The sequence below is a fragment of the Lepidochelys kempii genome, chromosome 8, assembly GCF_965140265.1.
Source record: "Lepidochelys kempii isolate rLepKem1 chromosome 8, rLepKem1.hap2, whole genome shotgun sequence".
Taxonomy (NCBI): domain Eukaryota; kingdom Metazoa; phylum Chordata; order Testudines; family Cheloniidae; genus Lepidochelys; species Lepidochelys kempii.
In genome coordinates this window covers 89,185,933-89,200,061 of record NC_133263.1, presented here as the reverse complement: position 1 = coordinate 89,200,061, position 14,129 = coordinate 89,185,933, and the positions used below count along the sequence as shown (strand labels likewise).

At 44.0% G+C, this 14,129-nt stretch overlaps 1 protein-coding gene across 3 annotated transcripts in view; it reads left to right on the top strand.

Annotated features, from left to right (window-relative positions):
* PDE4B (phosphodiesterase 4B) overlaps positions 1–14,129 on the top strand; it is a 395,290-nt gene that overhangs the window by 309,290 nt on the left and 71,871 nt on the right. For all 3 annotated transcript variants that reach the window (XM_073357426.1, XM_073357424.1, XM_073357425.1), the window contains one exon: positions 3,289–3,338. In XM_073357426.1, coding sequence (XP_073213527.1) covers positions 3,289–3,338 — 50 coding nt within the window. The remainder of the gene's footprint in view (positions 1–3,288; positions 3,339–14,129) is intronic.

Sequence of the window (14,129 nt, the reverse complement as noted above, 5' to 3'; positions counted from 1 at the left end):
GGGAAGTAGGGGGAAGGCAGAAAAGCCCGGGTACTGCTGCTCTCTGGTAAGGCTGGAGCGAGGGCACAGAGTGGCTGAAGATAGAGCAGTTCCCAAGAAGGAGACAGGTGGGACGTCATCCTGTGTTGAGCCTAGAAGGATATCCCAGGAAGCCTGCAGAGCCTAATTTTTTTATTATTAGTAGTGGTAGTAGTAGCAGTATTAAGCTTCTGCCTGCAGTTTCCAGCAGCAACAGCAGAGAGCACCAGTGTGATTCTTCCAGCACAGGGGACTGTTTTTCTCTCCCCATCCTACCTTGGACCTATCCATAATTTAATGCTGCCCCTGGAAAGGGCTTGGTCTTTGAGAGGAGCGGGAGGTCTATACAGTGAGGGGCCTGAGCTCCGACCTGCATTCTAAGCTATCATAGGCTGAACCCAGGCCCTCCTCTCCTTTCCTTTTTCCTTGCCCAGGAGGCAAAGAACAAGCCTTTTCCCAGAATGCCAGCCTCGAGGAGTAGGAGGAGGAGAAAAAGCTCCTGGCCTCAAGGAGAGTGGGAGAGAAGAACCCGCTGGTTCCTGGTGGGCAGAATCTCCCAAGAGAGAGGGGCTGGATGTAATTGGGTACAGAGGGGAATGCTGAGTGGTGGTGAGCAATTGTAAAGGGGCAAATGATGGACTTGAGTGATTTGTTGGAAAGTCTGTGATGCTGCACACTAGTGTCTTCAGAAAGAGAGAACCATGCACTGGAAAGTGCTCCTGGGACTGACTTCTGATCCCACTTACTCTCTGTCCTCGGCTGAGCTAACTCTTCATCTGTCTGCAGTGCTGCCCCAACTCAGTAACCTTATCTGGCATGATAAACAGGAAAAAAGGTTAAGTAGGAGGGGAGGAAGAAATAATATTTATAAACTATCATTTTAAAAAGATGAGTTATCATCCAGTTTCCCACTCTGGATTTCCCAGCCTTTTATCAGGAGCACAGTGTGCTGTTTCACACCCAGACCCATTAGTCACATTTGACTAATCTGTAATACTGACCAGCATCATTTTCAGTCATTTATTAAAGAAACTGTTCCTCTAGTTCTTTATGTACACGCACACATACACACGAGCTAGAGAGGCAGTTTCATTAGTAGATGACTGAAAACAAGATATAATATGAGATGGAAAATATATTTGCAAGTAAAATCCAGAGTAGTACATACAATAAACTTAATTTTAAATCTAAAGTGCTCAGCATGTTAATTTTCATTTTAAGATATTTTTTTCTGATGTGGAGTAGAAAGCATTGGAACCAAGTAAAATGTTCTTTTAACCCTCTTGTCCTGAACATTTTCCATCGTGCTTAGCCTTTTATATTGCCCCAGTCATCGTGATCATTTGTTTCTGTGTTCTGCTTTGAAATAGCCACTTCATATGAAGTCACCATTAATATCACTTCTGGGTTAGCCAGGGGTATCGTTGAAAAGTACTATCTGGTAGGTCCTTGGAATTTCGCTCTTGAAATTGTCTGTTTTAGGTGACACCTATTAAGGTTCCCTAACATTTTCTGACACAGCATCCCACTTTCATTTGCATATAGCTTTGAAAACTTTAATCTTGCAGAGTAAAATTTCCCATGCTTTATGTTTGCCTCTGTTGTATTTTTATTATTATTATTATTATTATTATTATTTAAAGTTTTAAACAATTCAGCCATTTTCAAGAGGTGGGATAGTTAAAAATTGATAGTTCTGGTTAGGTTTTTAAAAAAGGTTTCAGATCATTTTTTGAACACCTGTAGAATCTCAAAGGTTTGGAGTCACAATCTGCAGTTCAGCAGGGGTGGCAACCTTGATGTCGGAGAGGTGTCTTTCCTTGTTTCTGTGTAATCCCAGATTGGTCTGATTTATAAACCATGGAAAATCATCATTTGCACAGCTAAAGTAGAACTTATTCACTTAAAACATTATATATCAAACATTCCAAATTTCTTCCCAGGACCTGTGTACTTTCTGCATTGTTTCCAAACAACTGCACAGAACGGGACATAGGCAGAATGCATCCAGACCCTGCTCCTCCCCATCAAAATATCCTTTGGCTAAGAGGGAGGAACACTGGGCTCGTGCAATTTTATATCCGGGATGAGTTAGTATTATAGAGCTGAAGGTCCCTTTTTCAGCAAACTTAGGTGGTTTGCCTTTTCACCACTAGGTTGTGATAGAAGCCAGGATGAAAATAACATGGAGTTTTGCTGCTTACATGGGGAAGCAGAATTATGACAATTTTGCAGGGATGGTGACTGTGCCCTTAATTAACAGGAATTTACCCCTTTTCAAAGAGGGTTGTGATTTGGGGCCAGATTTTCCAATGAATTTAGGAGTCAGATTTTCAAGTGCTCAGCACAGACAGTTGGGGGCAGATTTTCAAAATAATTTAGCATCCAGCATGCTCCCCAAAATGCTGAACTCTTCTGAGAATCTAGTTACATATTTAAATTTCCCACATGGGAGCTGATCTCTTGAAAATCTGACTGTTTTGTGGGTGCTGAGCCCTTCTGGAAATTCTGGTTGTAGGGATTATTTTGGTCCCCCCTTGCCTCTGGAATACTAGGTGACATTGGCTAAAAATGACTTTTTCCATGTATGCTTTGGAAAAAGATTGCACCATTTCGCTCTAATGTGAACCTTGCCAGGTCATCTAGCTCTTCGTGACCTCCAGAGTTACCTAGATCTTTGTGACCTGCAGATTGGATTACAGTAATGTGCCCTACTTGAGGAGCGTGAAGCTAGAACTGTAGCTGAATGAAGCAGCTCACTTGGGGTTTTATCTTCAGGGAGCACGTTACACTAGTGCTCCAAAGACATCACTGACTCCTTATTTGCTTTCAGGTGGAGTTTAAGGTGTGGAAAGTGATCTTTAAAGCCATATAAGGCTTGTATTTCCCAAGAGACAGGTCTTGATTCAGGAGTTCAGTGTCCCCATTTGTTGGAGAGAACCCAAGTTTGCTGACCTTCAGGGCATTTCTGAGCTAGTAGGATGATTGTGGCAAAGGTAGTGAGGGTTGATGGTACTGATCTTTTTGTAGCTAATTGGTGTATGTTCTGTTCATAATTTATGTATGTGTAGCTGGGAGGCATGAGATGTGTGGATTTTTTAAAACTAAAAAGAGAGAGATCCCAAATTGTTCATCAACCACTAATTTCACTTTGCAGTGTTTTGGGATTCTAGTGAGCATGAAAGGTATTTCATACCTAAAGAAGAAGGCAATCCACATTTATACAGTATTATCATTACAAACAACGTTTTATTCCTTATTCCTCCACAGGAGGTCTCCAGCAGCAAGTCAGCCGCCAGTCTCCAGAGTTAGCCTGCAAGGTATGAATGTGATTTGTAATCACTTGAAAGTTTCAATGTAAACTGTACGTCCCTTGTTATATATCATACTGTTAAAACCGTGATCTCTTATTTTATAAGATAACTTGCCTGATTCTCCTCTCTCACTGATGTAAATTAGGTATACGTAATCAGGCCCATATTTTTATATATATATATATTTGTTCTTATTTTTACCCTTCATGCGCAAGAACATTGTAATTTTGGGTGGTCAGCCACAGATGCAGAAGGTAATTAATTTGTTATCGTTAGGATTCCCTATTCTGTATAAGCCTGGACAGGCCCTGTTTGACAAAACTTAAACAGGTTAAGACGTAGCTATATTTTTGACATTTGTTTTAATTTCAGTTTGTTTCCACTGGAACTGCATAAGAGCTAAAATCAAAAGTTAAATCCTGAAGACCTTTTTCAGGCAAAATTTCTATTGTCTTCATTAGGATGTTCTGGAGTGTTTTTAAAAAAATCTTTTATTCAGTGACAAAGAGAGAGAGTGCATGCCAGTGCATTGAATTAATTCTTATTGAAACACATGTAGTTTATTGTCCGAATTACCTCAAAGCAGTGTTCAGGCTTAGAGAATATTATAGAAATTTCATGGACACAATGATTCATGACTGTTGAAGATGGATGCCCCATTTGCTGCTGTTGTAGGTAATTGTTATTGAACGCTGCACCTTCTTGCTACAGAGTAATAGTCCCTATATTAGCAAAAGGTTTCATTTAGCCGTTACTGTCAAGGCTGACCCTATGCTGTTTGCTGCTCTGTGTGTTCACCTCCCTTTCCCCACCCTCCACTAATCCATCTCTTGAATCCCACCCCAAGTTTTATAGGGTTATTTAACATTTTCCCATTAATATTTCTCTGATTGTGGTTTTAGATTCACTTTTTCCCCTTTATGTATGTATGATCCTTCTTTTCCCCTTTTCCTTCACTCTGTCTTGGTGAATCTTTTCCTCCTTTTTGTCTTCCTGTTTTCCTCAGAAAAATTTCTCTTAGTGTATACTTTTCCATTATTGCAATTCCCTCTGTCCATCCCACTTTCCCCAGGTTTAGTTTTTACCAGTCTCTCTGCCTGCCTCTCTCTCTCTCTCTCTCTCTCCTTCCCCGTCAGCGCCTCCTTTCTTTTTTTCACTTTCCAAATATTCCTATTATATACCCTAACTGCTCCCCTCCACTTGTACCCCATCACTCCGACTTGTGCACACACGCTTCGTCCCGTTCAGAGACCAGCGCAGAGGGGTTTGGGGTCCTCTATGGTCTTGGAGGGAAATAATATTAAGACAAGTCTCCAGGAGGAGTGCACCAATCAGGGCTCAGCTGAGCTCACACTGCTGGGGTTAGTCTTAGTCCACACAGAGCAAAGTGAGTCCTAATCAGTAGTTCAGCACTTGTTCTACCACAGTCTCTGCTGGGGTTGGGGGCAGATGGGAGAGGAGTGTGCAGTGGCTGCTTTGGGGCAAAAGAGGAGCAGCAAAGGGAGGCAGAGGGTGAGAGTAAGCCTTGTGGGTGACAGGAGAGCAACGGGACATAGGTGAAGAAGCAGGGAGAGGGATCAGCTGCTGGGGTGTGGGAGGCAGACGGAGGAAGCTGCATCTTAAAGGGGATTTGTTTATTTTTGCCAGGTTTGTTCATTGTCTATCCCCCCTCCAGTCCCCTTCTTGCCAACCTAAGCAGCAGCATGGTGCACCTGTTTTCAGCACATGAAGCTTTATTTCCTACCAATAAACAGATGTAGATGTAAAACCATTCATAATATTTTATCTTCTCATTTTCAGTAATTATGCTCAAGGAGTGACTACTAAAGGGTGATTTTCGTATTGGGTGCAATTCAGTGGCGGCTGGATTAATAGCTAACATAGTCATTTGATTTTTCCTAATAGATCCATATTTTGTGGTATATAAATATTTATTATATTTGAGATTTTTCTGGTAGGTTAGTCAAAAAATAACTAACGCCTCTAATGCGAAAGCCTCCAATGCAGTGTTCACATATGATCTTAAACTCCTTCTCATTTGCTCACTGTTATATTCACAGCATTCAGATAGGATTAAGAGGAACACAATTCACCACTTTTATCTGTAAATTATGGTTTTAGTAGGACTTTTGTCTCATATTCCTTATGAGAAAGTCCTATGCAATTTAATAGAGAATGATAACCTTACCATAGAATTTTTTTATACCACTTATAGAATCTTACAGCAAGGAGATCATTCCCTGTTCAATTCTGTACATATTTAGAGTAATTTCTATAGACCCCTATTTCTGCATTTACAGAGAAATTATATGGATTTGCACTGTTGCCAACTCTTGAGATTTTATCATGAGCCTCATGTTATTTGGCATTTTGCTGAAAGCCCCAGATTTTTATGAATCTTTCTGTTCGGGGTTTTTGTTTTTTTTTCCTGGCCCTCATGGTTCTGGAGAAAAGCATGAAAACATGAACACTAAAAACTCAAAAACACTAAAAACTCAGAAGACAAATGAAAAGAGCCCTAACATTTATTTTTAAACCTCTCTCTTGATTTTTGAATGCTTGGGGTTGATAATACAGATATTACGACATTTATCTTACATTCAGATAACTTATGCTAGACATAAAAGCATATCTTGGTATTTATCCATGATATGAAGGCGACGTGCATTTTATCATCAGTATGTGGAATTTATTTTTATCTTCGTATTACAAAAGGGCAGTGAAGGAAAATTGTGCCTTATTTTAGTGTTTCGTTAATTTTGAAGCAGGTGGGCAAGTACGGCCGAATCCAGTGATCACTGAAGTCAGTGAGTCTCATCATGAACTTCATGATAAGCTGGCTTTGGATGAGACCCTCAAAGAAAATATAAGGCATATTCTAGTATAGTTTAAGTAAAACATAATGATTGTGGGTACATTTAGGAAATATTTTTGAGCTCCAGATGGGAAATGATGTGATTACCCACAGGCACGTGCTGGCTGCCACTTCCCGCAGCTCCCATTGGCCAGGAACGGCGAACTGCAGTCACTGGGAGCTGTGGGGAGCCATGCCTGCGGATGGTCAGCGTAAACAAAATGTCTCAAGGCCTTCCATCGGATTTCCCTGATGGGCCGCGTGCCGAAGGTTACCGAACCCTGGTGTAGCAGAATGCTTAGAGCTCTTAGCTAAATTCAATTTCAGGTGATTTTGCCAAAGAATTTACTGAAGTACTGTAGTTTTGTTCAAATATCACTTAGGGCTTAGGCAATCCCTTTGTGAACAGAGTAGAATATCAAATCCTATAGATTGAAGATCATAGAATAATAGAAGATTAGGGTTGGAAGAGATCTTAGTAGGTCATCTAGTCCAACCCCAGGCTCAAAGCAGGACCAACTCCAGCTAAATCATCCCAGCCAGGGCTTTGTCAAGCCAGGCCGAAAAACCTCCATGGATGGAGATTCCACCACTTCCCTAGGTAACCCATTCCAGTGCTTCACCACCCTCCTAGTGAAATAGTTTTTCCTAGTATCCAACCTAGACCTCCCCCACTGCAGCTTGAGACCATTGCTCCTTGTTCTGTCAACTGCCACCACTGAGAACAGCCGAGCTCCATCCTCTTTGGAACCTCCCTTCAGGGAGTTGAAGGCTGCTGTCAAATCCCCCCTCACTCTTCTCTTCTGCAGGCTAAATAAGCCCAATTCCCGCAGCCTCTCCTCATAAGTCATGTGCCCCAGTCCCCTAATAATTTTTGTTGCCCTCCGCTGGACTCTCTCCAATTTGTTCACATCCTTTCTGTAGTGGGGGGACCAAAACTGGATTCAGTACTCCTGATGTGACTTCACCAGTGCTGAATAGAGGCGAATAATCACTTCCCTCGATCTGCTGGCAATGCTCCTACTAATGCAGCCCAATATGCTGTTATGCTTGGCAGCAAGAACACACTGTTGACTCATATCCAGCTTCTCATCCACTGTAATCCCCAGGTCCTTTTCTGCAGCACTGTCGCTTGGCCAGTCGGTCCTCAGCCTGTAGCAGTGCATGGGATTCTTCCATCATAAGTGCAGGACTCTGCACTTGTCCTTGCTGAACCTCATCAGATTTCTTTTGGCCCAATCCTCCAATTTTTCTAGGTCACTCTGAACCCTATCCCAGCATATCTACCTCTCCCCCCAGCTTAGTGTTATCTGCGAACTTTCTGAGGGTGCAATCCATCCCATCATCCAGATCATTAATAAAGATGTTGAATAAAACCGGCCCCAGGGCAGACCCTGTGACACTCTGCTTGATACTGTCTGCCAACTTAGACATCGAGCCATTGATCACTACCCGTTAAGCCTGACCATCTATCCAGCTTTCTATCCACCTTGTCGTCCATTCATCCAATTCATACTTTTTTAACTTGCTGGCAAGAATACTGTGGGAGACCATATCAAAAGCTTTGCTAAAGTCAAGGTATATCATGTCCACTACTTTCCCCATATCCAAAGGGCCAGATGTCCACACTTCTACTGTCAGAAGGTCCCAGCATCAACATGATGAGAATGGACAACAGCACTGACACACAGAAGGAAGTCTCAGAGGTCGCTATTCCTACCTACATGCCTCCAGCTTTCATCCAGACCACACCACACGATCCATTGTCTACAGCCAAGCTCTAGGATATAACCGCATTTGCTCCAACCCCTCAGACAGAGAAAAACACCTACAAGATCTCTATCAAGCATTTTTACAACTATAATACCCACCTGCTGAAGTGAAGAAACAGATTGACAGAGCCAGAAGAGTACCCAGAAGTCACCTACTACAGGACAGGCCCAACAAAGAAAATAACAGAATGTCACTAGCCATCACCTTCAGCCCCCAACTAAAACCTCTCCAATGCATCATCAAGGATCTACAACCTATCCTGAAGGACGACCCATCACTCTCACAGATCTTGGGAGACAGGCCAGTCCTTGCTTACAGACAGCCTCCCAACCTGAAGAAAATACTCACCAGCAACCACACACCACACAACAGAACCACTAACCCAGGAACCTATCCTTGCAACAAAGCCCGTTGCCAACTGTGTCCACATATTTATTCAGGGGACACCATCATAGGGCCTCATCACATCAGCCACACTATCAGAGGCTCGTTCACCTGCACATCTACCAATGTGATATATGCCATCATGTGCCAGCAATGCCCCTCTGCCATGTACATTGGTCAAACTGGACAGTCTCTACGTAAAAGAATAAATGGACACAAATCAGACGTCAAGAATTATAACATTCAAAAACCAGTTGGAGAACACTTCAATCTCTTTGGTCACTCGATTACAGCCCTAAAAGTTGCAATTCTTCAACAAAAAGCTTCGAAAACAGACTCCAACGAGAGACTGCTGAATTGGAATTAATTTGCAAACTGGATACAATTAATTTAGGCTTGAATAGAGACTGGGAGTAGATGGGTCATTACACAAAGTAAAACTATTTCCCTATGTTTATTCCCCCCCTATCCTCCTCTCCCCCCTCCCCCCACTGTTCCTCAGATGTTCTTGTCAATTGCTGGAAATGGCCCACCTTGATTATCACTACAAAAGGTTTCCTCCTTCCCTCCCCCTCTCCCCTCCCCCCCCGCTCTCCTGCTGGTAATAGCCCACCTTAATTGATCACTCTTTTGTTACAGTGTGTATGGTAACACCCATTGATTCATGTTCTCTATGTATATAAATCTCCCCACTGTATTTTCCACTGAATGCATCCGATGAAGGGAGCTGTAGCTCACAAAAGCTTATGCTCAAATAAATTTGTTAGTATCTAAGGTGCCACAAGTACTCCTTTTTTTTTAGTCAAAAAGTGTAATTTAAAGTACAAGGTTTAGAGAGAGGGGGATTATTCCTCCTGTCAGATGGATCGTGGATTAGAATGGCACCCAGAGGATTTATTGTCCATGTTTCCCATGTAAACTCTGTGGGTTGAATCCTAGCCCTGCTGAAGTCAAGTGGAGTTTTGCCATTGATTTCAGTGGGGCCAGGATTTAATCCCATGTTGCTTAGTGCTTATGCCATCGGTTTTATCAACTTTACCCTATCTGTCCACCCCAGAGGTGAAAGTAAGTCGAGTGACTTAATGGTACGCTGGGGCCAGCTCTGGTCCCCGGAAGGGGCGGGGCCTAGGGCAGAAGGGGTGGGGCTGAGGGGGTCAGAGCCAGCCCCAACCCACCCTGTAAGGTAAGTGCCCACCCCTCCTCCTTCTCCTCATCATCCTCCGCCCTTCCCCCACCGGGGTAGCAGCAGCAGCCCAGGGCTCTGGGAGCTATTGAAAGGGCCCGGGGCTCCCCTGCTTCTACTGCCCCGTCCTTTAATTAGCCGCCGGAGCCCTGGGGAAGCAGTGGGGCTCCAGCGGCTATTTAAAGGACCAAGGCAGCTAGAGTCCCTGACTTTTAAATAGCCCCTGGAGCTCCTGCTACCTCAGGGCTCTGGGGGCTATTTAAAGGGCCTGCGGCTCCCCTGCTTCTACTGCCCAGCCCTTTAAATAGCCCCTGGAGCCCTGGAGTAGCGGTGGTGGGGCTCTGGCGGCTATTTAAAGGGTCAGGGCGGTAGAAGCAGGGGAGCCCCAGGCCCTTTAAATAGCTGCCAGAGCCCCACAGCCGCTACGGAGCTCTGGAAGCAATTTAAAGGGCCTGGGGCTCCAGCCACTGCTGGGAGCCCCAGGCCCTTTAAATTGCCCCATGGGGACAGGGCCGGCTTTAGGATTTTTGCTGCCCCAAGCAAAAAAAATTTTGGTCACCCCCGCTTTTTTTGTGTGTCCCCCCGCCCCTGGCTCCCCCCCAACTCTGCCCCTTCCCAACCCTTTCCCCAAATCCCGGGCCCCACCTCCTCCCCTGGGCGTGCCGCATTTCCCCCGACCCTAGCTGACCTCCACTCCGCCTGCTCCCCGGAGCAGAGGTGAGCGAGGGTGTGTGTGGGAGGCACAGGAAGTAACAGGGGGGTAGAGGAACCGCTCCCCGCCCCAGCTCGCCTCCGCTCCACCACCGCCACCTCCCCCGAGCGCAACACCGCTCGGCTTCTCCTTCCTCCCTGCCAGGCTTGCCGTGTGAAACAGCTGTTTTGCGCGCGGCAAGCCTGGGAGCAAGGGGGGGGAAGCGGAGCGGCGGCACGTTCAGGGGAGCAGGCGGAGGCGGAGCAGAGGGGAGCTGGGGCGGCGGGGGCACATTTCTAGGGGCGGCATGGCTGGCGCCGGAACGCCACCCCGAGAAATGTGCCGCCCCAAGCACCTGCTTATTTTGCTGGTGCCTAGAGCCGGCCCTGCCTGGGGAAGCCGGGCTGCCCCAGTACAGTGCACCGGCTCTTGCTGGTACACCGTACCGGCTTACTTTCGTCTCTGGTCCACCCCCCAATCAGATAAGTGAAGTGAAGATAGACGAGAGATTAGGTAAGTAAATTAAATAGTATTTTTAGGGCAGCATTCTTGAGTAGGAAGACTTCACTAGCTTTTATTTGGTTTCCATGCCAGTGTAACATCAACAGACCCCAGTCGTCGGTGGGCATGATTGAACCTGGGACCTCTGTAGCTAAATACACGAGCCTCTGCTGCATGAGCTAAAAGCTATATCACAGTTAGCTCAGGCTGTAGAGCAGACTCATTACTCTCTCTCTCTAAGTGGTCTCAGTGCCACTAGATAGGACAGAACATCTCACCCAGAAAGTGTGTGGGTTACACCAGGACTTTGTACCCCATATAAAGATTTCCAGTCATACATGCTGGTTTTAAGCTATGAGAGACAGAAAGAGTAGACTCATAAAAAAAATAATTTTCATTTTGTTAGTCCCCAAAGACCTATGTGGAATTGTCTACATGAAGTCATCCAAGTCAAACAGGTTGACCAGGTACAGAAACTGGTTCTGTAATATTTCATTGGCTTTTGTGAATGGAAGGACACAGAGTAGTTGGCAAGACTTCTCCCAAATATACCCCTTCCTATTAATTTCATAATACTAATCCAGTGTTATCCAAACTAAATGAAGTTTCAGGGTCTCCGTCTTCCCTCCCGCTGTCCTTCTCTATGACCATTTGATAGCCCCTCTTTTCCTCAACTTCTCCAGAACCATTCTTCTTCCCATAAGCCCCAGTTCCTTCCCATCCTGTGACACTCCCTCATTGCTTCAGGCTCAAACCTCTGATAGATCTGCCCCACCCCCCAGTCCGGTGCAACTCTTAACTTTGATGATCCAGTCTCTTAGTTATGCTCTGTGTTAAGTGCACCCACTAATCAATGTGGTCCAGTGTCCATAGCCATAATACATAATTCCACACCATCTAATCTTTGGTCAAGCAGCTCATCTTTATCATCATAGGACTGGGATTCTGAGGGGCTGCTTATGCTACTTTAGCCACAGTTGATTTTTGTGGTAAATTGTGCCCTGGACTTGTAGCTTCCCTGTGCCTAAAGTGGAAATAAGTGTAAGGGAATGGCACTGGAGTGGAGAATGTTGACTAACAAATGCTCACATGCTTTCGTCAGAGATATGCCTAACTAACAGGGGCAGAATAGGGTGTCCAGAATGTCCTTTATCCTACATGAATGTACGAATATCACGTACCCCAAGACCAGCCTGAATTCTGATCTCATTTAACTGGTGCACTGAAAGTGACCAGCAGTTAGTATTCCCACCATGCCACTGACGGCTACTATAAAGCCCACATCCTACCTGAAGTTTGCATTGATTATTGCCTCACATGTACTGTTACATACTGTAACTCTTTTAACTCTAGGGGGAAATCTAATGCCCGCTGGATATTAAGGTTCTTTATTTTTCTAGTGGTCACACCTTTTGCCTGAATAGGGCTGTAATTTGAAAGGTATGAAAGGAAGAAGAGAGTTCCCTATCTGAACACTTCTGATGAAGTTCCAGCTGTATTTCCTGTGTCTCCTGAAAGTTTCACAGAGGGAAGCTGTGAAGCATTCTGCCTGCATTTAGCCTGTGCTGGATCCTTAAAGATGAAAAATGTCATTTTAAATCGAAATTTGTTTGTTTTGAAGGTTAGGTGTTTATTATAGATCTGCCATTGTCATACTTTGGTTCATGAATTCAGCACCATCAATTGACGTCAGTATGAACATCTCACATTCCTTTCCTTTTGTCATTAGCAGCGTGTTTTATATCCTGTTATGAAAAATATAAAATGCATGGTTTAAAGCAAACTAGCATAAATTAATGAAATTGTCCTTGAGCTGTGGGGGGAAGAGAGATTACATTCAACATTTAAACTGGTCATAACATGCCAGTTGTTGCTAAACTGGAAGTTTACAGGATTTGGCAATTGTTTAAAATAAAGGATCAAATTCATCCCTGGAGTGTTCCCATGGAAATGCACCAAGGTTGATTTTGGCCTAGTGTGGAATGAATAAACTATAACAAATTATGCCATTTATTTTTTATCTTTATTTTTCTCTAGACCATGAAAAGCATAGCCACAGCTTGTACACGACAAACCACTAAAATGCTGATAGTGATGTCACTGTGAATTTCAGACTTTTCTTAACATTTTAACCACAATCAAAAGAAAGAGCAACACATAGTGCACATCCTGTGTTTTGTCCTTGGTATCAGCTTCAGCAAATCTGGCAGATTTTTCCTGTTATTTGGTTATAAATACAGATTATAGAACCAAACAGAATTTTTTTATGAATTAAATAAAAATTTTAAAAATTAAATGTGTGACTATATCAGAAACAACAAGAGCAACCCCAAATCCGTCATTGGCACAGTTATTTCACAATTAGAAATGAGAACAGTTTAAGGCAACAAACCTTCTGTGCAATACGTATTAATACAAGCAGTACCCAATTGCATTTTTTAATGATATAGAAGCATGTTAATGTGATCTCAACTGCATTCTGTAAATTCACTTTTTTACAATTATCTTATTTCCAATGTTAAAACTACCTAATTTGTTGGTGTGATTTATTACCCAGGTGTGGCAAAGTTGCTTCTGCACCACACTGTCTCTTCCCCCACTCCAAGTGTTTGTATGTGGCATGCAACAGCTGTGCCTCAGTTTCCCAATGTGGCCTTTGGCCTCTTTCAGCCATTGACATGACCTGGCCCTCTGAACAAACCAGGTAATGGAGTCCAGCACTGTTCAAGGTTTCAAAGTCCTCCACTTAAAGTCAGACAGAAAATAGCAAAACAACTAAATTTTCAGCCCACCTGAACTCAGCTGGTAGTCTTCTTCTTTGCAAGCTAGCTCCAGCTTCAGACCATCCTAACAATGACGCAGGCTTGTTGGTTTCACTCCCACTGCTCAGGGGTGACATACTCTTCCTCTGCTCAGGGTTTCAGGTAGGATACAGTCCCTGATTGACCCCTATCACCAGCTCAGGTCTCAGCTTCCCAGGCTTCTCTCAGCCCAAGGGAAAGCTCCCAGGTACCTCTCACCTGGGTCTCTTCCTGGTCCCTCTTCCAGCCCCTCCCTGCCAGGGTTTGGTCACCTATTTGCCTGACACCACTCCAGGTGCAGCTTGGTAGCTTAGCTGGCTTCTTAAGCCATTTTAACTCTTTTTTTGCTGTGTGCAGTTATACACCCCGTTACAATGCGTATTTTGGGTTCACTGTTCTTTCCTTCATATGCTACAAAGAAAGTAGTGGACAGATCTTCAAAGGTCCAAATCAGCGGGGAGATGAAAAGTTGCCAGCTTTTCGAAGTACAGAAGCAGATATGGGGAAGGACTAAAACTTTTTACACACATTTAAATGTGAGGAATATATCTGTTCACTTAACAGTAAACTGACAGGTGATTTTGGATATTACCACATAGTGGCCACTGAG